The sequence below is a fragment of the Miniopterus natalensis genome, chromosome 4, assembly GCF_054644295.1.
Source record: "Miniopterus natalensis isolate mMinNat1 chromosome 4, mMinNat1.hap1, whole genome shotgun sequence".
Taxonomy (NCBI): Eukaryota; Metazoa; Chordata; class Mammalia; order Chiroptera; family Miniopteridae; genus Miniopterus; species Miniopterus natalensis.
In genome coordinates this window covers 53,802,309-53,827,479 of record NC_142084.1, presented here as the reverse complement: position 1 = coordinate 53,827,479, position 25,171 = coordinate 53,802,309, and the positions used below count along the sequence as shown (strand labels likewise).

At 36.9% G+C, this 25,171-nt stretch overlaps 1 protein-coding gene across 1 annotated transcript; it reads left to right on the top strand.

The window, feature by feature from the left end:
- The first annotated feature begins 18 nt into the window (after positions 1–18).
- CBR4 (carbonyl reductase 4) lies at positions 19–16,199 on the top strand. The gene is made up of 5 exons (XM_087815967.1): positions 19–292; positions 2,419–2,539; positions 3,283–3,419; positions 5,868–6,002; positions 15,586–16,199. Exons 1-5 carry the CDS (start codon positions 151–153, stop codon positions 15,762–15,764), a joined length of 714 nt encoding a protein of 237 aa, XP_087672093.1. The 5' UTR covers positions 19–150; the 3' UTR covers positions 15,765–16,199.
- Positions 16,200–25,171: the final 8,972 nt, after the last annotated feature.

Below are 25,171 nucleotides of genomic sequence, written 5' to 3'. Positions count from 1 at the left end.
GGGTGGGGCGCCTACTTTTTCTCGCGGCAGTTGGCTTTTTTTTTTTTTTCTCCTTTAATTAGAGCGGCGGTGGTTTAAAGGTCGCGAATCTGGAAAGGGGCCGGCACTCCTAGCCTTCTTTCCTCCAAGTGTGCGAGTTCCTGGTCCAAGATGGACAAAGTCTGCGCTGTTTTTGGAGGCTCCCGGGGCATTGGCAGGGCAGTGGCCCAGTTAATGGCCCAGAAGGGCTACCGGCTGGCCGTCATCGCCAGAAATCTGGACGTGGCCAGGGCCGCCGCCGCTGACCTCGGCAGTAGGTATCGAGCTGCAGTCGTCCAGTTGCTGCGGTCCACGCGCCTTGAGTCTCCCCGTTTGTTGAGGGCTCTGAAGTTCAGCAAATGCAGCTGCCCACGTGCAGGGGCTGGTCCCGAGCTGTGCTGCGGGCTGTGCGGAGACCGCCCCGCCGCCGTCCTGTGCCCGCAGAACTGCCCGCCGCCTGCCGGGCTGCCTGCCAGGGCGGCCCAGGGCTTTCCTTTGAGGCTTAGCCGTCTCGTGAGGGCCCATTAAGCACCCCCCTCCCTAGTGCCAGCCTGGAGGAGCTGCTTTGTCGTGGCGTCTGGAAGAACAGAGCCTCACAACAGTTCACTTTTTATGTGGGGCAAAGGGCTCAGCCCCTGGGGCAGGATCGCGGGCGCCCTGGAGGCAGGAAGGTTAGGGGGTGTCGGGCATAACAGGCTGTGTGTGGACCCGCAAAACGGTTGCATAGACCTGAGCACCAGCCAGTTTTGAGATGTACCTGGTTTGCGCTAATACCTCCATAGGCACTTAGTTGTTAAATTCTTTTGGTGACTTTTACAAGTGGGCATTTGAGATTTGCTCTGACAAATTCCTTTTAATTCCATTTAACCCTCATTTTTTTCCTGTTTAATACTGGATCAGTAACTTGTTTTGCGAATTTAAGTCTCTTGATGGTAGGGAGAAATAGGATGTTTGAAAGATATCTACATGCTGCCTTTTGTTTAATTGCTAGGATGGACAGATGCACCTCGTTTACTATCAGGGAGGCACTGGGGGGAAATAGAGGCCTGGGGATGCAGCTGGTAGCTGTAACCTTTAAAATAACATTACTTATGGGTTCACCCTGATTGGTTACATGGCTTAGGAGAAAGACTGTCTAAAAGAAAAAACCCACATAAGTTATGTTAGGGGGATTTGCCAAGGGAGAGAATGTACAGGGCTTGTTGAGAGTTTAAAACAGATTTATTGAAAACCACTTGGGTCTAGGTGGAGTGAGCCTAATGGGCAGTCACCACCCGGGAGGGGGTGGAGACTTTTTTGGACGGGAGGGGGAGTCCGGAGTTTGTACAGGTGTTCTCACTGGTTGGTTGTGGTTTGGCAGAGGCTTGTGGTCACTGTGGTTTGTAGGCTGCCAAGTTCCCGCTTCTGTGACTGCTCCTACCAAAATGGGAGCTTTGGACTTGGGTTGCTAGGGGCCTTATAAGTAATAGACCAGAGAGAATTTCAGTGAATGCTTCTTGCTCAGATTCGTTGCCATTATGTTACTTTGACAAAGGAGCGAAAAAGTGGTGGTCTGTATGGAGTCACTGCAAGCCACCAATGTTTGCTGGACCAGATGAAAACTGTTGGTTGACCTTTCAAGGGTGGTTGTGGACCCAACAGCTCCTCAGGTGAAAGCCAAGAGGGAGCCACAGGATGGTTTTAGGCCTTTCATTTCTTTGATTCATGTTCCATGAGTGGTTTACACTCAGAAAGTGTGACTTCCCAGTGATTTACGGTTTTTAAAGGCTTCAGGGGGTACTTTTAGTAAAGGATAAACAACAGTTGCTTTTAGTAAAAAGTTTTTTTTCATGGTTTGCAGTTTCAGTATTTTTACAGCTACCTGTTTTGTCTTCTCTCTCCTAATGGTCAGGCTTGAACAGTAGACATATAATAATATATGTGTCATAGTGAAAAAGAAAAATGAAATCCTAGAGTTTATGCTCAGGGGAGGACCAGGAAAACAACTGGACAAAAATCTAACAGAATTAGACATACATTTCAAAAAAAGAATATGAAACCCAGAAGAGTTTTGAGTTGAGTAGATGGAGTCAGTGTCAAAGCTATAAGTATTATAGGGTGAATTTTACAAAGCATTATGAGCCCCAAAAATGCCCTTTCCCCACTTTTTGTTGATTGAAAAGCAAGTTTTAGGATTTACATTCTGTAGTGTCACTTTATTTCTCCTTGTTCCCCACTGGCCCCCATCCCAGTTTTATTAGACTGAACTCCACTAGAGGAGGAACCCATGACATCATCTTTTATCTCTAGGTTCTAGATTAGCACAGGCCTAGTTCATAGCAGATGCTTAACAAATGTTACTAGACAAAAATTTTAAGTTCCAGTTATAAGTTATAAGTAATTCTAATCTTTGTTGTGTAGGTGGTCATTTGGCATTTAGATGTGACGTTGCCAATGAACATGATGTTCAGAATACATTTGAAGAGATGGAGAAAAATTTAGGCCCTGTTAACTTCTTGGTAAATGCAGCTGGAATTAACAGGTTGGTTCCAAATTTAAGTATATTTCTAATGTCATTTTTTCCTTAATATGTCTTTGATTAGTATGAGTTGATGTGACAATTAAGTTGTTTTACTTCTAATTGGAATTAAAAACCGTATTTTAAAATTTGATCTGTGAATCCATGCAGTCTTTTATTTTGAGATAATACAATAAGGGTACAGTTCGATCAGTTTTAACATTATAATCAACATTCATGTTGAGCTGCAGAACTTTTTCAGCACTTCAGAAAGCTCTCTCAGTTTCTTCCCAGTTAATAGTTCCTTATGCTTAACTACAATTCTGACTTCTATCATCATACATAAATTTTGTCACTTCATGAACTTAACATTAATGGAGTCACAATGGGTATTTTTTTTTTTTATGATGAGTTTGGGACCAAGTATTTAGAAAAATATGTTAATTTTCTTGCTAAACAAGGAATGCTTAGCATGGCAATTGCTCAGTTAATTCAGGCTATTTTGGCTACATGGCACCACTTCTCACAGTTAGGAATATTTGCCACTGTACCTGAGGGGGTAGGAAGGTGGCTTCCAAGTGGATCCTTTCTGGCTTATCAGTTATTTTAGTGCCTCTGAAACCAAGTTTAAAATGGGACTTTCTAGGTATTCTAGCTCAGATATGAAGCACTTCTATTCTCAGTAAAAACGTTACGTATTTCTTGATGTTTTTTGTTTTACACAATTTTTAATTTGCATGCTTTTTATTTTGTTTTATTTAATTTAGGGATAGCCTTTTAGTAAGAACAAAAACTGAAGATATGATGTCTCAGCTTCATACTAACCTTTTGGGTTCCATGCTGACTTGCAGAGCTGCCATGAAAACTATGATTCAGCAAAAGAGAGGGTCTATTGTGAATGTAGGTGAGTCTTCACCTTTGTGAATTAATGATTATTTTTTAGTACCATAAAAATATTTACTTGGCTAAATTGGAATTTTCTCATGGGTGAAACTTGGATGAAATGTGTCATTTTATTATCTGTGGAAAAAGGATTAGATTAACTGATTAATGGGTAAAATGGAATCACAAATTCACATCCTTAGAGTGGTCAAGTAGGTGATAAATGAGTTGACATCACCAAGTATAAGAAAAATGATTGGCCCAGCCGGGCGTGGCTCAGTGGTGAGCATTGACCTATGATGCAGGAGATGGAGGTTCGATTCCCGAACAGGACACATGCCCTGGTTGGGAGCTCGAACCCTGGTGGGGCACATGCAAGAGGCAGCTGATCAATGACCACTCTCTCATCATTGATGTTTCTCTCTCTCTCCCTCTCCCTTCCTCTCTTTGAAATCAATAAAGATATATTAAAAAAAGGAAAAATAAAAATAAAAATGCCAGCACAAGCCATGTGGTGAGTGACAAAGACCCAGCTTTGGTGTCCAGAGGCCATTAGAATAGCAGGAGCAACCTTTGCTTAATCCAGTAGAATGTTGCTATGCACAAATGGGGTCCCAGTTTTGCCAGCTATTTTGATTTTTTAAGAGAAATTGAACATCCTGATTTTTACATGACACCTAGTTTTTAAAATACAGAGAAGGAATTGAAAAATTTTATATATTGGGGGCTAAAAATGATGTCTAGAGCAGCTGCCTGGGTCACTGATTAATCAAGTACAGAGGTTAAGAGGAAGCTTTCTTAAGAGAGTGACTTTCTCAGTTTTTTAGCATGGATATAAGCAACCTGTGATCTTTAGTTCTTCTGACTTTAGACCTAAATTGCAAAATGGCTTGAAATTTTATTTCAGTTTGGTAATTTGAACATAGCGGCGTCCAATCTGCTGTTTAATTTTAGGTGGTGATAACTTAAAAAGCCACAAAAGGGGGATAGTTCTTCATTGAAGTAAATGACCCTGTGCTTTTTAATTTAGGAAATGGCTTTCCATTCCAGATGTAGGGCTTTTCTTTTTGGAAATTGAGACGAGAGAAGAATAATGTGCTAATAAGCATTAGAACATTTTTGACATTTATCCTTAAGAATATAAGAGATCAATTTTCTTATAAAAGACAGTAAATGAGTCGACCTTTACTTTCTAACACAGCCAGGTAATAATGTTAAGCTCTTGTAAGCTGGTGGTGTACCGGCCTGTATATATGAGCCAATAAGGAGGGGTGTATTTGTTTAACTCTAAAATATCTCCCTTTCAGATATATTTTAAAAACCCTTTTTATTCCCTTGTATACATGCAAACCTTTAGAAATGTACTAACAGTAAATAAAAATAGATAATTTAAATCAAGAGAATCTTACTACAGAAATGACCACTTTAAACTTGTAGAAAATTGATGGTATTTCCAAAGTTACCCCTTTTGAAGAGAAAAAAAGTATTATGTGGCATGAACCACAGCTTTTAAAACTTCCTTTGGCCCTTTTTCCATGCCCGTCTTTTTCTTTCTTTTGTGTGTTTCTTCCTGTTCCTCTTTCTTCCAAGTCCTCCTTGCTCTGTCCATCTGCATTTCCCTGTCTGCTATCTGTTTTCTTTCTTTCTGTGCTTCACCGTTCTCACCCTTAGTTATTAACATATAATGTAGATAAACATTTTAATATTGGACTTGTTGATTGTAACATAAATTGCATTTGGAATGTTTTCTAAAATAAAATTACTTTCCAAAAATTTTGTGAGGTTCTCGATTAATTTCATATCATAAGGATAGGTCACTGGTGCAGAAAATTACCTCTCCATTTATGTTTTGCATGAATTTATTTGCTTACAGTTGATATTTGAATTATGAGTTGTTCTTTCATATTCATATAAATGAGGCCACCCAAGAATCTTTAGTAGGCAATGCAAGTTATAATACATCACTGAAGGTAACTAAATTGCAGTTTCACCAAAAGTTAGTAATTGATGCTTTTTAGTGTTTAGATGGACAGTAATTCAAATTTAGTGAGATTTATCATCAGGTGGACTATTCTTAGGCTGAAATGAATGCTTCCTTATGTCTGTGTTGTAGAACTGTAAAATTAATGAGCCACTATCTGAGCTTTCCCGGTTTCACCCTTTCCTACTGTGCAGTTTTCACCATGTGACCCATTCAGAGAGGAGAGTAGGTTTCTTTCACTTAACGGATCAATTCTCAAACCCTTTTTGGCATTGAGGTTTCAAGTAAGCATCTTCCAAATCCTGTTTTCTGTGTATCTGGAGCAGATTCAGGCTCTTACCAGTCAAGGGACAATGGTCAGAATTCCTAATTTTAGCAAAGGACAAGGTAAAATGATTTGTATCTTATTTGTTTAGTATAAGTTATCTGCATATGCAAATAACCCCATGAAGTTGGTTTGGATTTGCTTTCATTTTTTTTTTTTTTTAGGAAGTATTATTGGTTTAAAAGGCAATGCTGGTCAGTCTGTGTACAGTGCCAGTAAAGGAGGATTGGTTGGATTTTCACGAGCTCTTGCTAAAGAAGTAGCAAGACAGAAAATTAGAGTGAATGTAGTTGCACCAGGTTAGTAAAAATTTCTTATTTATTTTTAAACATAATTTATGTATGCTTATGGCTTTATACAACAATTGCAAAGACTGTAAGTACATCAGCATCATTAGTGCTTCTCAGAGTATTGGCCTAGGAACCCGGAATCTGCAGTGCTACTAAACTCTTGAGCAGTGAAATGCAGGAGGGCCTGCTTACGTCCTGACAGGACTTCCACGGCCACACTGCCAGGCTGTGCACCACCCTCACGGAGGAGGCCAACAGTAATGCCCAGCTGTTTTGTTTGCATAAACCACGTTGCATATTTTACTGAATGATAACTCCCAAACTAAAATCACAAAAGAAATGTCTCATTTAAAAATCAGTTATAAATTAAGAATGTAAGAACTTCAAGTGTGTGTATGTCTCTGTGTGTGAATATAATACATCTTTTTATTTAAAATATCTGAATAGCTCTAATACAATATGCTTTTAAGAGTGCAATTCAGAGGAAATAAACAAGGCTGTGTAGGTGATATTGTTTGCACATTTCACAAAGCAGTCATGTGCACTAACTGATCTACTGATTACTCCAGAAAGTCAGTATTTGTTCAGAAAAAGAGTTGCCAGAGGTCATATAATGTTTCTTTTCCAAGTAGACAAGATACCTTTCATTGGACCTCATTGTACCCCAGAGAGCTAGCCAAGGTTTGTGTTTCAAATTCAACACAAAGAAAAATTTAGAGGCAAGAAAGATATTTACATACAGAAAGATATTTTAAAAAGAAACTCCATGAAGTAATAAGATGTTATAATGATTTTAGCAGTAGTTGCCTGTTTAATGACCAAGTGGAAGCTCGTTGTGTAATGTCACGAGGGAGGAAAGTGGTAGTGCATCACAATAGAAATGAGAACACTTGTACTCTGGCATGAACAAGTTGTATTCCATATGCAGGAGGCTTCTAAAATCAGACATATTGGGAGTGGCCAACAGTGAAGATTGTTAGAGAGGTGGCTGTTTAATGAATTTTCAAAATAGAAGTCACAGTGGGCAACTTACCATAGAGCTGCCTTCCTGTAGGGAATCTATCAGGAACACTTGTTTTCTTGTTAAACATGCAGGAAAAACCAAGCCATCTGAGAGGCAATTCACCTGTAAGACAAAGCAAGTGTGATTTGAGTACACAGAAATCAGATCCCCTTTAAGAAGTCCAGAGGACCATTTTTGTGCACTTGTTCCTTTTATTTATTATGCTGACTTTGGGTATTCCACATTACTTGAAAATATTGATGGATTAAATGGGACATAAAACCAATTACGTTGGTTTGTTAGTAAGTGGTAATTGGAAAATATTAAAACATAATGACCAGAAGTATAGTATAGGTTCCTGCAGGCTAAAAGAACTCTTCATCTTTTTTTGGTTCATAGAGAAGGGAACCATTAATTGGCCTATTAAGGGTACTCATAGATGGACATCTGGGCAGAATAGCTCTAAAATGATTGTGTAAAGAATCAAAGAGTGAACTGGTGACTAGAAAACAATTCCCTGTACCTTCTATTTTCTTTAAAATCTTTAAGTTTTAATTTTGGAAAACTGTGAGGTGGAAAGGATGTTGTATATCATTTATTCCAGTCATTTTTACAGTTTAGAAGACTGGGACCTAGGGGGCAGTGACTCCCTAAAGGTTTATGTCAGGACTCTTACTAAAAGCCTTATCTTTTGATTTCTAGCTAAGGTAAGCTTAAAAGTAATGGTTCCTTAGATTTGTATCATTAGAAGCTTTTTAGGTCTTTTTGTCCTTTTGCTAATATGTTCTGTTGAAACTATGTGCAAGTATCCGATTTTGTAACTTTCATCTTTATATTATTCGCCTTTGCCAAGTTAATAGTTCATAAAATTGCCTGAGGTCATTAAGAGGGTAATAAAAAGGTGCTAAAATTTGAATCTACCATTATCACTCATTAGATGGTGTGATAGAAATTTTGGTTTGATATTTACTCGCTTTTGAATAATGTGAGTGTTTTCATCTACCTCTGCCAGTTAGCCATGGAATTTTGTGCTAGCTTACTACAGGTATTTAAGAATTGATTACCTATATTAAGAAAAGACATTTTGTGTAGTTTATTGGTTATAAGAAAGAGCAGGCAAAGTAGACTTTGCCACCTTTTCATTTCAAGTCACTAATGGCTGCAGCTTGGGCGCTAGAGTTGGTGTTCCCTTTGACACTGATGTTGAACCAGCAGGGATCAGGGGATGGTCAAATGTCTGATAGCCTTTTTGCTGTATAAAGTGCCTTCATCCCAACTCATTGTTTAGTCACAGAGACCGGCTCAATTCAAGCATTCCAGTCCATGAACATTTGATAGACTCTGGTTTCGATACAGTACATCCATTTTTCAAAACCAAACCAAAACAGGATAATCCAAAAGTTGCACTGTCATCCTGGCACTGCTTTCTGTTTGTGTGTGCTTTGTGCAGTGTGATTGATTTTAGTGTTAGCCTAGTTTATCCATATGGAGAATAGATTTTTGTGGTTTGGGACTGCATGCATTTCCTTCCTTTTCTCTTAGCGATTGCAGTGGTGTGGGTAATGAAGAGTTAATTCCAGGTCATAGTGATTTAAAAGCTGATGGTTTAGAGGTAATGCAGGTGTTCTTAACTCATAATCAGTCATTCAGCACACTTCCTTACTGTAGTGTCTCCTATGTGCAAAGCCTGTGTTAAGTTCCAAAAGTACAAAAATGAGTAAGATACTTCTGCCACAAGGAGCTAAGTACAGTGGGAAAGCCAGACACATGAACAAATAATTGCAATGGCATATGATGAATATAAAGATACATGTATGGTGCTATGGAAACGCTGAAGAATGAATGCTTAATTTTGTTAGAGTGAATTAGTTGTCAAGGCAACAGGCTAAATAGTGGGAATCCAGTTTGTATACAAAGGGAAGTTTTATGAGTCTTATGGAAGTGTGTTTGTATGTATAACCTTTTCTAAAGATCTTTCCACTGCAGTTTATACCACACACAAAAGCCTGTTGCTAAAAATGTGGTCGTTTAATAAGGTGACCTTTATTACATTTTATTGGCTGCATATAAGTAGGTTTCACAGTACGAACATGCTTCATTGGTCAGAGGCAAAGTATAAGTTGAAAAAGTACAATTATAATGATTCTGTGGGTTACTTATTAACTTTATTTTCTATAGTAATTATAATCAAATTCTTCACCAGATCTCTTAATAGACCTGACAAATATCAGAATTAACAAATAAGTATCTTTTCATGTCAGTTTTTCTGGTCACTTTCAAATCGAGCTTCCAATTAAGGAACATAATTGAAAAGCAAATCATAACAGGAAAAGCAGGGGCAAGGAAAATAACAAACCAGGCTGTCATTCACTGCCTGATATTATTACTATTATTTTTATTTTTTAAAAATTCCCACTTGAGGATATGTATTTATTGGTTAGAGAGAGTGGGGCGTGGAGGAGAGAGAGAGAAAGAGAAAGAGAAAGAAACATCCATGTGAGAGAGAAACGTGGATCGGTTGCCTCCCCTACCCACCCTGAGCAGGGACTGAGTGTGCATCCTTGGTATGTGCCCTGACCTGGATTTTAACCCACAGCCTTTTTTGGTGTAAGGGATGATGCCCCAACAAACTGGGCCACACCAGCCAGGGCCACTGCCTAATATTACTGATTTATTTGTTTTAATTCTCACCCGAGCATAGGTTTTTATTGCTTTAGAGAGAGAGAGAGAGAGACGAACAACTATGTGAAAGAAAAACATGGATCGGTTGCCTCCTGTACATGCCCGCAACCTAGGTATATGCCCTGAACGGGAATTGAACTTGCAGCTCGTTGGTGTACTGGACGATGCTCTAACCAATGGAATTAGCCGGACAGAGCTACTAATTTTTTAAAGATCAATTAGTTGGTAAGCTTTGATACTACTGTAAATATGAAATAAATTACTCATCATGGATACATCTTACTGATTGGAAAATATGAAACAGTATTTGATAAATTGAAACTGTAATGGGTACATTGCTTTAAAAATATGTTTTCCAGGATCCAGGCGATTGGGGTTTGATTCCCGGTCAGGGCACATGCCCGGGTTGCGGGCTCCATCAATGACTCTCTCATCATTGATGTTTCTATCTCTCTCCCTTTCCTTTCCTCTCTCTGAAATCAATAAAGATATATTTTAAAAAAATAAAAATAAAAATAAAATGTTTTCCATATGTGTTGTTGAGCAGCATTTGCTGCAGGCCTTTCCTTTCTTCATAGCCTTGAGTGGGTTCTCTCTTCAGTTCCACTGATCTACTATATGTGTATCCCTTCACCAATACCATACTGTCTTGATTATGTAGCATTGTGGTCTTGAAGTCAGGTAGTAATTTCCCCAATTTTGTTTGCCATATATAAAACTACTTTGACTAACTTGAGAGTTTGATAGTGACGTTTGAAAGTAAGTGGGGAAATATTTTATGCCAATTTTTCTTGAATTCAGAATGACCTTAGATTAAAGGATAATTGCGTCATGAACTCTGGGAAGAAACAAGCTTTAAATGTTACACTTGTAATTTTAATTCATTCAACTTCTTTAACGTGTGAGGTGAATTCTTCTTTCTAATACACTCTCTGAGGCATCTTTGAAAATAAGCGTGCCCAAGGACATTGAACTGTGGATATCAGGGAGCCCAACGATAGTTCTTGAGATGACTGGATTGTCCACTGATTATTGACTCTTCAGCGTAGAGGAAGCTTCATTTCCAGTTCGCTTAAAATTATGCCAAGGCTGGTTATCCAGTTTGATCATTATCTGTGTCAGCTGCTGCTTTTATTCTTGCATTTCTTCTGGCCATCTCATTGTTCTTAAAGATGAAAGGGAATGAGGGAAACTTTGCTGACTTTTTAAATGAATGTGGTAAGATTTTATGGTAGAGGAGATTGTATTTCATAATGTAATCTCTCAATGAATCACAGAACTATAAACTTGTTATTTTATTCCAGGCCCTCATTATAGATAATCTGAAGTTAGTACTGTGCATCTTTTTCTATAATTTTTAATCTAAATACAAAAATAATATGTATCTGTTGTAGACATTTAGGAAAGTACAGACAAATACGAAGAAGAAAAATAACCATTATTTGTAATTCTAGTATCTAATTATAATCACTGTTAATATTTTGGTACATATATAGAGTTAGTAGTATAAGTATTTTTTTGTTTCTTTAAATTTATATATTTTTGAGGTAAAATGAACATACAACATTACATTACTTTTAGGTATACAACATTGCTCTTCCATATTTGTATATATTGAGAAATAATCACAGTAAGTATAGTAAACAACATTTGTCCCCATACATAATTAAAAATTTTTTTCTTGTGATAAGAATTTTTAAGGTCTACTCTCTTAGCTACATTCAAATGTACAATGTACAATACAGTATTATCTATAGTCGCCATGCTGGACATTGCAGTCATTATTTATTTTATAACTAAATGTGTACCTTCTAATACTAGTATGGCTCGTTTGTAAACTGTTTAACTATACAAATGTTTTCTCTTAAATATCTTTCAGTAGAATCATTTTAATACCTATATATTGTTCTATTTTGTGGATGTATCATGATTTATTCAACTAGTTCTTTTTTTTAAAATTTATCTTTATTGTTGAAAGTATTACAGATATCCCCCTTTTTCTCCCCATTGATCCCCTCCACCCCACATCTGCCCCACCCTGCCCAGGCCTTCACCACACTATTGTTTGTGTTCGTGGGTTAGGCATATAAATTCTTTGGTTAATCTCCCCCCACCCACTCCCCCACCTCTGCCTTCCCACTGAAATTCATCAGTCTGTTCATGCTTCTATGTCTCTGAATCTATTTTGTTCTTCAGTCTAGTTTGTTTATTAGATTCCACATCTGAGTGACAGTATGTAAAACCGAATGAGGAAGAATCAGAAAACCTGCAGAGGCTCATAACAACTGATGAAATTGAAGCAGCAACAAAAAAACTCCCAGCAAACAAGAGCCCTGTTCCAGACAGCTTCACAGGGGAGCTTTCTAATTCTTTAAGTTGTAGGGTTAGATAGTTTACTAAAAATTTTTCCTGCATTTTGAGGTAGGCCTGCAGTGCTATGAACTTCCCTTTTAGGACTGCCTTTGCTGTGTCCCATAGCTTTTAGGTTGTTGTGTGTTCATTTTCATTTGTTTCCAGGAAGTTTTTGATTTCTTTCTTGAGCTTATTGGTAACCCATTGATTGTTTAATAACATGTTATTTAGCCTCCATGTGTTTGAATGTTTTTGAGTGTGTTTAGTGTAGTTGATTTCTAATTTCATGCCATTGTGATCTGAGATGCTTGATATGATTTCAGTCTTCTTGAGCTTGTAGAGACTGGTTTTGTGTCCTAATATGTGGTCTGTCTTTGAGAATGACCCATGTGCACTTGAGAGGAATGTATATTCTGCAGCTTTGGGGTGAAATGTCCTATAAATATCAATTAAATCCATGTGATCTAGTGTGCCATTTAGAGTCACTGTTTCTGTGTTGACTTTTTATCTGGAAGATCTATCCAGTGAAGTCAGATGGGTATTAAAGTCCACAACTATGACTGTATTGCTGTTGATCTCTCCCTTAAAGTTGTTAAGGTTATTATTGATAGGTCCTTATTTATTGCCATTATAATTCTTTATGCCTAAGTTTCCCTCTCTATTTCTTCTTATTGTTACAGCATTCCCTTTAACATTTCTTACAGTGCTTCTATTTCTACTTCTAATTACAACAGTACCTTTAACATTTTCTGCAATGCTGGTTTGGCGGTGATAAACTCCTTTAGCCCTATTTTGTCTGGGAAGCTCTTTATTTCACCATCTATTTTGAATGGTAGCTTTGCTGGATAGAGTAGTCTTGGTTTCAGATTCTTGTTTTGTATTACCTTGAATACTTCATGCCATTCCCTTCTGGCTTGTAGAGTTTCTGATGAGAAGTCAGCTGACAGCCTTATGGGGGCTGCTTTGTAGGTAACAGATTGCTTTTCTCTTGCTGCCTTTAATATTCTCTCTTTGTCTTGAATATTTGGCATTTTAATTATGATGTGTCTGGGTGTGGGCCTCTTTGGGTTCTTGCTTGGGACTCTGTGCCTCCTGAACTTGTGTGACTTTTTCCTTCACCAGGTTAGGGAAGTTTTTTGCCAACAGATTCTCTACTCCTTGCTTACTTTCGACCTCTCTGGCATTCCTGTGATGCGAATATTGTTACGTTTCATATTGTCCCACAGCTCCCTTAGACTGTCCTCTTGTTTTTAATTGTTTTTTCTTTTTGGATCTCTGACTGAGTGACTTTTTCTACCCTGTCTTCTAATTCACTGATCTAATCCTCAGCTTCCTCTAATCTGCTATTTATTCCTCCCAATGTCTTCTTTATTTCTGCTATGTTATTCTTAATTTCCTTCAAAGTTTCCACATCTTTTTTCATGCTGTTGAGCGTCCTTGCAGTCAATATTCTGAACTCTATATCTGTTAGATTGCTTATCTCCATTTCATTTAGCTCTTTTTCTGGGGACTTCTCTTGTTCTTTCATTTGGGGTTGTTTTTTTGTCTCCCCATTTTGGCTGCCTATTTGGGTTTGTTTCTATGTAGGCTTGCTAGGTCTCTTAGGCTTTTTGGATGGTCTGTGGTGCAGGCCAGTGTCAGATGCTGTTTGTGACTGGCCTTAAGTACACTGTTGGAACTATCAGCATCCCATGGCTTGAGGTCCCCTCTGTTGGGACTGTGTGTGTTTGGACATGACCAAGATGCATACCAAAGTCTACTTTGGTCTAGAAGCAGATCAGGCAGAGACTCAAAGCATCCTGAAATCTTCCTCTGCCTGCAGGCTGATTAATCTGATTCTCTTAATGAGCCTCAGGCTGTAGAAACTCTATGGGGTATGGCGAGAGGTTTTCCAGCAGGGTAGGATAATTGCTTCCCCCTCAGGCAAAAGCTGCTTGGAAGGTAACTGTGTGCCTCTGCAGAATGGGGGAATGACTTGGTACAGCAATCCAGAGGGGTGCCCTCTGAGCTCTATCTCCAAAGCCCACAACCTTAGGTTTTCCTCACACAGCTTCAGTCCACTCCTCCCTCCCTCTGCTGGAGCCCAGGGTGAGTGGCTGCACATGAAACTTTGTGCGTTGGTTCTTTAAGAGGGTGCCTGCATTTCTAGCTCTCTCTCCCTGGCAGACAGAAACCCAGCTGCTTTTCACAGCCAGATGTTATATGGGTACCACATAACGTCAGTTTTGGTGCTCTTGGCTGGGAAGCCCAGCCTGGGATTGAGGCCCCAGAATCCTCAGTGGGAACCCCCCACAGCTGAGATATCCCTCCGGACCTTCAGCTGCTGCCTGTGGGAGCTCAGCCAGCCCTCTTATGCCTCCACACTTCCTACCAGCTCTATTTGGTCTCCACTTTTCCTCCTTGGTTATGAGGGTGCTCTCCAGCTCATCTTCAGTTGCAGTTGATTATTCAGGATGGTTTTTCTGTATTTTAGTTGTAATTCTAGTTTGGTCCTGGGAGAGTGTCAGTGTAGCTTCCACTCAGTCCACCGCTGTCTTTAATCTCCCAGGAGACTGTGTTTTTGAGATTGCACATTAAACTTGTACTTCACATGTTATGTCTAACTCTTAATCCATAATATTTTATGACCGTAAAACTTTTTAATATTTTTCTAATTATTGTTCCTTTTATGAGGACTACTTATTTGCTTTCTTTTTTGAAGCTTAAATTATTGAATAGTGAATACTGATGATATAAGTTAAGTATTTTATTGGGAGTATGTATTTGTATGTCTCAGATTAACCACAAGATTTTATTAATAAATCTATAGTCCTTCTGGCATATATGTATAATATGAGTCACTTAGGACTAGTTGCTTACTGTATTACATAACACTTTATACTACATAACTTCATGCTTTAGAACATGTTCCCTGCAAGCTTTACTGCATACACCAATGCCATGTTAAAATTTTACTTTTCTCTGTATACTTGTATCAGAATTGGATATGACTGAAAGTTTCTTCTTATATGAATGTTGGAAATACTGGCCTTTCTAATGTCATCAGCTGTCCTAGTTACAGCAAATGGAACTAATTTTTGTCATAATGCCTGACTGGTCCATGGGACCACCTTTGTGATGCCTTCCTTCCCTCTACCCTACCATCCACCCCTCTACCCAACTCAAGTGAAAATTAATGAATTCTGGAGTACTTTGTGCATACCTCTATAAGGATATTCACTGGACTTTCTTACATTAGAATTAGGGGTGCAAGTGACCAGTTCCTCCATAAGTTATATGTTCCCTGAGGAACAGAAATTTTATTCATGTTTATATGTACCCACTTACATTGTGGTATGAGTTGGGCCAAATATTTGAGAATCAAAGATTTTAGTGTTCAATAAATGTGCATTGAGTTAAATTGAATAAAAATGTAGGCTTGATTGCTAGCAAACTGTATTTCCTAAACGGTTTATTAGTAACCTCAAATTTTCTGGAGCAAATTTATTTTTATTTGAAATTGAGCCAGTGTCTTAGTGTCTACCCTTTGCTACTAAATAAACATTTCTCTTTTAGGATTTGTTCATACAGATATGACAAAAGACTTGAAAGAAGAACATTTAAAGAAAAGTATTCCCCTTGGAAGATTCGGAGAACCTATTGATGTGGCACATGCAGTTGTGTTTCTCTTAGAATCACCATATATTACAGGGCATGTTCTGGTAGTGGATGGGGGATTGCAGCTCACGATATAATTTACAGATGTCTTGCGTATAATGGTAATTAGAATCAAGGGCACACTTGATTGTACATCATATCTACATGAGTGATATTTGCTAATCAGACCTATTCATGCTACCAATGTGGATTTCTGTCTCTATATGTACATATCTGAACACAGTATTTGACCAACTGTGTTTTCTAAATGTTATGTACCTTATAGACTGTGGCAATGTTAGTATGTAGACATTTTTCAAGTGCTATAAACAGGTATTACCTTAATTTATATATTTTGTCTCAAAAGTGGAAAAGCTTACAAAGTTTAATTTTCATGAGTTATTTTATTATATCAGGCTGAATTCTCTAGAAGTTAACCTTGTGGGCCATGGCCAAAATAAGAGTATTTACAGGGCATTGGTTAGTTGTCAGTATTTTAGCAACCTGCTAAAATTAAACATTGTATTCTTTTTCATATGCCTCGGATGATCACGTTTTTATACAGGTTGAAAAAAACCCAGAATTGGTTTTATACAGACATGAATTTAGAGTCTGGTGGTGTTTTTTCCCCCAGTGGCATTACCCCTGATTGAGCTGCTGGGCAAAATAGTCTACAGATCTAAGGGTGGTGCAGTTGATCCGTTGTATAGAAATTCTCATTGATGATGAGCGTTAACCCTTATCTTAAGGTTTAAATAGCTGCTAAATTGATCTCATCAATTTAGGAAGTGAAAGTGTTTTCCTCAATCCATAAAACTCTCAGTTTAACAAACTACCTAAAAATAGTATAAAAAATAATGACATTTTAAAAGTTAAGAGTATTTTTAATATGATTCTTACCCTAAAATTTTAGTAAACAATTACTTATGAGCAATCATAAATGATAAATATGCAGCAACAATGGATTCGATGTCTTTACAAGGAACAAAAGCATTAGCCTTAAAAGAGAATATTTGTCGGAGAATAGAGATAAAAATACAAACTGAATGTAAAATATCAGGCCACGTCTATTTTACATTGAACCATTTTGTGAGGAATAGTGTGATATTTTAGTGTGACAGGCTGCATGTTGATTTTTATTACTTAAAAATGTTTTAAATATTTACTGCATTTTAAAAAGTAATTCTTTTACAGTTTTATTGGAGCTGAACATTATTTTATATAAACAGACGTAATTTTACATTGAAAGTGAGTGCAAAAGCATGAATAGGATATAGTAAATAAATGCAAAGTAAATAAAAATAAAAAGTAATAAAGGCAAATCTGTGTTTTAAATTAAGATTGCTGATTCCTTAAAATTACTTTAGAATTTATCTTTGAAATATCCTTCTTTACATATAGGAGGCTTTTATATTAATTTCACTTTTAACTGCATAAATACCTCTATCTTTATTTAATTTGGTCTTTAAGCAGGTTGTTGTCGTTTTCAGCATATACATTGCTCACAAATTTGTTAATTCTATCCCCAAGTACTTTGTGTTTTTTTAGAGATATAATGACATATACAATATCCTGTTGGTTTCGGGTGTTCAACATAATACAGTGTTTGTGTATATTGGGAAATGATCACCACAGTAAGTCTACTTAATATCTACCAGCACATAAAGTTAAAAAAGTTTTTTTCTTGTCTTCAAAGATCAACTCTTTAAAAAATTTCAGAAATAGAACACATTATTGTTAAGTATAGTTAGTGGGCTCATACATTACATCCCCAGGAATTATTTATTTTATAACTGAACGTTTGTATCTTTTGACCCCCTTCACCCATTTCACCTACCACCACTCCTTTTCTCTGGCAAACACCAATCTGTTCTCTGTATCTATGAGCTCAGGTGTTGTTTTGTTTTTTGTTTTTTAAAAAAATATCTTTATTGATTTCAGAGAGAGGAAGGAAGAGGGGGAGAGAGAGATAGACACATCAATGATGAGAGAGTCATTGATCGCCTGCCTCCTGCATGCCTCTTACAGGGGATCAAGCCCACAACCCTGGCATGTGCCCTGAGTGGAAATCGAACTGAGATCTCCTGGATCATAGGTTGATGCTCAACCGCTGAGCCATGCCGGGTGAGCTCAGGTGTTTTTTTTTTTTAAAGATTTCATGTGTGGGTGAGATTATATGGTATTTGTTTTTCTATGTCTGACTTATTTCACTTAGGACAATGCCCTCAAGGTCTAACCATGTAGTCACAAATAGCAAGATTTCATTCTTTTTTATGGCTGCATAATATTCCATTGTATATGTATATACACACAATATATATAATATTCCATATATATAATAATATTCCGTGTATATCACATTATCCATTCATCTATCAGTGGACATTTAGGTTGCTCCCATATCTTGTCTCTCGTAAGTAATGTTGTAGTGAACATAGAGGTGCGTATATCTTTTTGAGTTAGTGTTTTCATTTTATTTGAATGAAATCCTAAAGTAGAATTGCTGAATCATATATTGTAGTTATTTTTTAAATTTCTTGAGGAACTTCCATACTGTTTTCCAGAATGACTGCCCTAATTTACATTCACACCAACAGTGCACAAGGGTTCTCTATTTACTGCATCCTTGGCTATAATGATTTTTTGTATTTTTGATATTAGTCATTTCGATGCGTGGAAGGGGATATCTTACTATAGCTTTGATTTGAATTTTTTTGATTAGTAATGTTCCGGAACGTTTCATGTACCTGTTGGCTGTCTTATTTGGAAAAATGTCTAATCATAACCTCTGCCCATTTTTTAAAAAAATATCTTTTTATTGATTTTAGAGAGGAAGGGAGAGGGAGAAAGAGATAGAAACATCGATGAGAGAAACATTGATTGGCTGCCTCCTGCATGCCCCCTACTGGGGGTCTAGCCTGCAACCCAGGCATGTTTCCTGACCGGGAATCAATCTTATGACCTCTTGGTTGATGGGTCTGTGCTCAGATGCTCAACCACTGAGCAACACTGGCTCGGCCATTTAAAAATTTTTTTTTTCTATATAGTTGTATGAGTTCTTTATGTATTTTAGGTATTAACCCCTTATCAGATACATGATTTACAGATCTTTTATTCAGTAGGTTTCCTTTTCATTTTGTTCATGGTTTTCTTTGCTGTGCAGAAGCTTTTTGTTTGATGTATTCACACTTGCTTATTTTTGCTTTTGTTGCTTTTGCTTTTGGTGTTAAGTTTAAAAAATTATCACCAAGACTGACGCAAGGAGCTTACTGCCTATGTTTTCTTCTAGGAGTTTTATGGTATCAGGTTTTACATTGAAGTCTTGTCTCCATTTATGGTATAAGAAAGTGGTTGAGTTTCATTCTTTTGCACGAGACTGTCAGTTGCCCACCTTTTCTTGAAGAACTTTTTTTCCCTATTGTATGTTCTTGGCTTCTTTGTTGTGACTTGTTCATATATGTGTGGGTTTATTTCTGGGCTCTCAATTCTGTGCCATTGGTTTCTGTGTCTTTTTCTTCCAATACCGTACTATTTTGATTACTCTAGCTTTGTAGTATAGTTTGAAATTAGGGAGTGTAATACCTGCAGCCCCTCCCCCCCCTTCAGGATTGCTTTGGCTGTTCCGGGTCTTTTGTGATTCCATAGAAGTTTTAGGAGTTTTTGTTCTATTTCTGTGAAAAATGCTGTTGGGATTTTGGTAAGGATTGCATTGAGTCTGTAGATTGCTTTAGGTAACGTGTACATGTTAACAATGTTAATTTCTGTAATTTCTGAGCACAGAATATCTTCATTTTTTGTGTATTTTCAGTTTCTTTCAGCAGTGTTGTAGTTTTCAGTGTAAAGGTTTCACCTCCTTTGTTTAGTTTATTTCTAGGTATTTTATTCTTTTAGTTGTGATTGCAAATGGGATTGTATTTTTTTAATTTCTTTTTCTGATGGTAGTTAGTATATTAGAAACACAATAGTTATTTGTACGTTGATTTTTTTATCCTGCAACCTGACTGGCTTCATGTATTATTTCTAATAGTGTTTTGGTGGGGACATTACAGTTTTCTATATAAAAACCATGTCATCTGCAAATATAACAGTTTTATGTATTCCTTTCTAGTTTGGATGCTATTTATTTATTTATTTTTTCTGCTTAGTTGCACTGTCTAGGACTTCAGTAGTATGTAGAATAAAAATGGTGAAAATGTGAATCCTTGTCTTATTGCTAATCTTAGAGAAAAAACGTTTAGTTTTTAACCGTTGAGTATAATGTTAGCTGTGAGTTTGTCATATATGGCCTTTATTATGTTGAAGTACTTTTCTTACCCATTTTATTGAGAGTTTTAAAATTGTAAACGGTTATTATATCTTGTCAAATGCTTTTTCTCCATCTATTGAGATGATTGTATGATTTCACCCTTCATTTTGTTAACGTGGCATGTCACATTGACTAGCAGATATTGAACCATTTTTACATCACTGGGATAAATCCCACTTGATCATGGTATGTGATTCTTTTAATGCACTGTTGTTTTTGATTTGTTAATATTTTTTGGAGACTTTGCATTGATGTGCATCAGAGATATTGGCCTTTAGTGTTTTAATTTGTATGTGTTGTCCTTTCCTAGTTTTGGTGTTAGGGTAATGTTGGCCTTGTAAAATGAGTTAGGAAGCATTTCTTCCTCATTAATTTTTTGGAGGAGTTTGAGAAGGATAGGTATTGCATCTCTGAATGGTTGGTAGAATTCACCTGTGAAGCCGTCTGGTACTGGACTTTAGTTTTCTGTTCGGTTTTTGATTACTGTTTCGGCTTTCTTACTAGTGATCTATCCAGATTTTCTATTTATGTTTCAGTATAGGAAGGTAGTATGATTCTAAGAATTTATTTACTTTAGGTTGTCTGATTTGGTGGTGTATATTCTTTCATAGTATACTTTTACGATCCTTTGTATTTCTGTTATATCAGTTGTAACTTTATTTTTTATTCTATTTATTTGACTGTTCCCCTTCCCCCCCCCCCCCCCTCGATCCTAGGTCGTGCTCAACCACTGAGCCACACCCAGCTGGGCTTGTTTTTTTTAAAAAAATTTTATTTAAATTTTAAATTTTATAATTACAGTTTACATTCAGAATTATTTTGTATTAGTTTCAGTTATACAGCATAGTGGTTAGACAATCATAAACTTTATAAAGTGGTCCCCTTGATATTTTAAGTACCACCTGGCACTGTAATAGTTATTATAATATTATTGACTGTACTCCACATATTGTATTTTACATGCTTGTGACCATTTTGTGACTTCCAATTTGTATTTCTTAATCCCTTCACCTTTTCACCCAGCCCCCAACGCCCCATCTTCCTAGCAACAGTCAGTCTGATCTCTGCATCTATGAGTCTGTTCCTGTTTTGTTTGTTTATTTTGCACAGAGTATGTGCTTAGTAAAAGTTATTTCCATTCCTGTTAGGAATGCTTCTGGTACATTGTATCTGGAGTCCTCCTAGTGCTGGAAGCATTATGTATTGTACTCTAGTATTTTCTACTTTTATTAATGTGCTTTCTGAGCTTTATTTTTCAAGTCCTTTTTTCATCTGTTCATCTTGATCTAAAACATATGTGTTATGAGCAGTATGATTTCTGGTTTATTCACAAAATGTTGACTCTGATGTATATCTCTGAGCATATCTCAGAGAGTGAAAGCTTGTTCTAAAAGCAGTGCTGCTGTGTGGATTGAATTATTTACATCAGACACCTTAACTCCCCTTATTTGAGGGGTCAGTTAGAAGTAAATATATGTGCCCTTAGGCTGTTAGGGAACTGGCCAGCCACTGTGCTACTTTCCCATGGCTTTCCAGACTGTGACTCATTTTAATCATACCTTTCCCTGTGGCTCTGTTGTACTGAGTGCAGACAAATCCTTGTGGCCATTACTATTCCACGGTGGGCAGCTTTTATGCTCTTGGCCCCTGCTCCATGGTCTGCCTTGACCATTATCTTGACATTCATACACATGTCAGTTCTCAGGCTGGTTAACCTTCCATCCATAGTGAGGGTGGGCAGGAGCTGGGGATATATTCCCGCAGAATACTTGGGAGTGCTACCTCCCACAGTGGTTCTGCTTTTCAATTTTCTACAACTGGGAAATAGTGTAACAGTCTTGTGAGTGAGAAATGTGAAAGCAATTGAAGAGAAAACCATAATGGCATAAAATACATTCTGCCATCTTTGAAAGAGTATTAACCATTAACAGTGCCAGCAGTATCATTTTTATAGTTTAGTATATAAATTTGACTTTTTTTAATCCTCACCTGAGTATATGTTTAGAGAGAGGAAGGGAAGGAGGGAGAGAGGGAGGGAGAAGAAGAGAGAGAGGGGGAGAGAGAGGGAGAGAGAGAGGGAGGGATGGAGAGGGAGAAGTGAGAAATATCGATTAGTTGTCTTCCATATGTGGCCTGTCAGGGATCGAACCCACAACCCAGGTACGTACCCTGATCAGGAATGGAACCCAAAACGTTTTGGTGCATGGGATTATGTTCCAACCAAACTGAGCCACCCTGCCAGGGCTAAATGTAGTTTTTATGTAACTTGTACAGTAATGGAATTTGGAGAATCATTTCCTGTTCCTCAGAGAGAATCACTTCAACCTCTGATTCGTTTGGTATTAATCTCTTTATTTCTAATTAACATATTTCTTGTTTTTCAGAATTAGCCATTTTATATCAACTTCCCACTAAGGAAGATGAAGATTTAGTTTTCCTTGACAAGCACACTTCTCATTCTCCTATCCTCCACTATACTTTTGTCACAGACAGCAATTACATTATTGTAATTATGTAAATGCTCTTCATAATTGAGCTGTATAGTATTTTACAGTTACTTTTCTTTTTCTGCACAATATTTTGTTTTCCCTGGAATTCATAATCGTATTGTTTGTTCATTTATTTAGTTTTCTGTGTTCTCAACATCACTAATCCCAAACCCTTCCCAGCTGTGTAAATATCCTGTTAGCGTATGCAGAAACACTGGGTAATTTACCAATTTCCTGTCTTGGAATTTGTAGATTGCTTTGGGTAGTATTGACATTTTAACAATGTTAATTCTTCCAGTTTGTTAGAAAGCATGGAATATCTGTTTGTGTCTTCAATTTTTTTTTTTATCAGTGCCTTATAGTTTTCAGTGTATAGATCTTTTACCTTTTTGGTTAAATTTATTTTTTAGGTATTCTTTTTTATGCAATTGTAAATGGGATTGTTAATTTCTGTCTGATATTTTGTTATTCGTGTATAGAAAAACAACTGATTTTTGTATATTGATTTTGTATCTTGAAACTTCACTGAATTTGTTGATTAGTTCTAATAGTTTTGTGGTGTAGTCTTTAGGGTTTTATATATATAATATCACATCACCTGCAAATAGTCACAGTTTTACTTTCGTCCTTTGTGATGTAGATGCATTTTATGTTTTTTCTTATCGCTCCGAGAAGAAAAGTGGTGGGAGTGGGCATCTTTGTCATGTCCCTGTCTTAGAGGAAAAGCTTTTAGCTTTTCGCTGTTGAGTATGACGTTAGCTGTGGGCTTGTTGTACTTAGTCTTCATTGTGTTGAGGTATGTTCCCTCTGTACTCACATTGTTGAGAGTTTTCTTATCATAAATGGGTGTTGAATTTTGTCAAAAGCTTTTTCTCCGTCTGTTGAGATAATGAGGTTTTTATCTTTCCTTTTATTAACATGGTATAGTCCATTGATTTGCGGATGTTGAATCATCCTTGCGTTCTGGAATAAATTTCCACTGGAACATGGCGTATTATTCTTTTAATGTGTTATTGAATTTGATTTGCTAATATTTTGTTGATGATTTTTGCATCTATGTTCATCAAGGATATTGGCTAGCAGTTTTCTTTTCTTTGGTGTCCTTGTCTGATTCGGGTATCAGGATAATGCTGCCCTTGTAAAATGACTTTGGAAGTGTTCCCTCATCTTCTATTTTTTGAAAAAGATTGAGTAGGATTTGTATTAATTTTTTCAAGTGTTTGGTAGACTTCACCTGTGAAGCCATCTGGACTTTTGTTTGTTGAGAGGTTTTTGACTATTAATTCAATCTCCTTATTATTGGTCTTTTCAGACTTTCTATTTTATGGTTCAGTCTTGGTACGTTGTTTCTAGGAATTTATCCATTTCTTTTAAGTTATCCAATTTGTTGACATATAATTGTTCATAGTAATCTTATGATCCTTTGTATTTATCAGTTTTAACATCTCTTTTATTTCTGATATTTCTCTTAGTCTAGCTAAAGTATATTTTGTTTATCTTTTAAAAAACAGCTTGCTCTGATCTTTTTTATTTCTTTAACTAACTTTGGTCTTAGTTTGTTTTTTTTCTAGTTCCTTGAGGTGTAAAGTTAGGCCGTTTGAGATTTTTTTTTTTCTTGACGTAGTCATTTATCACTATCAACTTCCCTCTTACAAGTGTTTTTGCTGCCTCCAGTGAGTTTTAGTATGTTGTATGTCTATTTTCATTTGTCCCAAGGTATTTTTTGATTTCTCTTTTGAATTTTTCTTTGACACATTAGTTGTTCAGTCGCATGTTGTTTAATTTCCACATATTTTGCTTTTTCCAGTTTTCTTGTAATTGATTTATAGTTTCATATCATTGTGATCAGAGAGAAACTTGGTATGATTTTATTCTTTTTACATTTAATATGACTTGCTAGGTGGCCTAATGTAGGAACCACTCAGGAGAATGTTTCATGTGTGTGTGAGAAGAATGTGTATAATGTTGTTTTTGGATGGAATGTTCATTTAGTGTCTATTAAGTCCATCTGGTCTAACCTGTAGTTTAAGGCAATTGTTTACTTATTAATTTTCTATCTGGATGATCTATTCATTGCTGAAAGTGGGGTGTTAAAGTTCCCTACTATTATTGTATAGCTGTGTATTTCTGGCTTTAGGTCTGTCACTATTTGCTTTGCATATTTATGAGCATACATATTTACAAATGTTACATTTTCTTGTTGGACTGACTCCTTTATCGTCATATAATGACCTTCTTTGTCTTATTATAGTCTTTGTGGTAAAGTTTATTTTGTCTGATATAGGTATAGCTATCCCAGCCTTCTGTTGGTTTCCATTTGCACGGAATATTTTTTTTTCATCCCTTCACTTTTAGTTTTTGTGTCTTTACATCTGAACAGTCTCTTGTTGACAGCATATAGATGTCTTTTTTAAAAAATTAATTTTTTATGTATATATTTTTTATTTAAAATATTGCAAATGTCCCTTTATCTCCCCAATGACCCATTCCACCCCGTCCCACCCCTTTTCCCAGTCCCCACCCCTACCATTGTCCGTGTCCTTGGGTTGTGCATATATGCATATAAATTCTTTGGTTACTCTCTCCCTCTCCACCCACCCTCCTCCCTCCCACTGACCTTTTGTCAGTCTGATCTATGCTTCCATGTCATTGAATCTATTCTGTTCATCAGTTTATTAAGTTCTTTAGATTCCACATATAAGTGAGATCA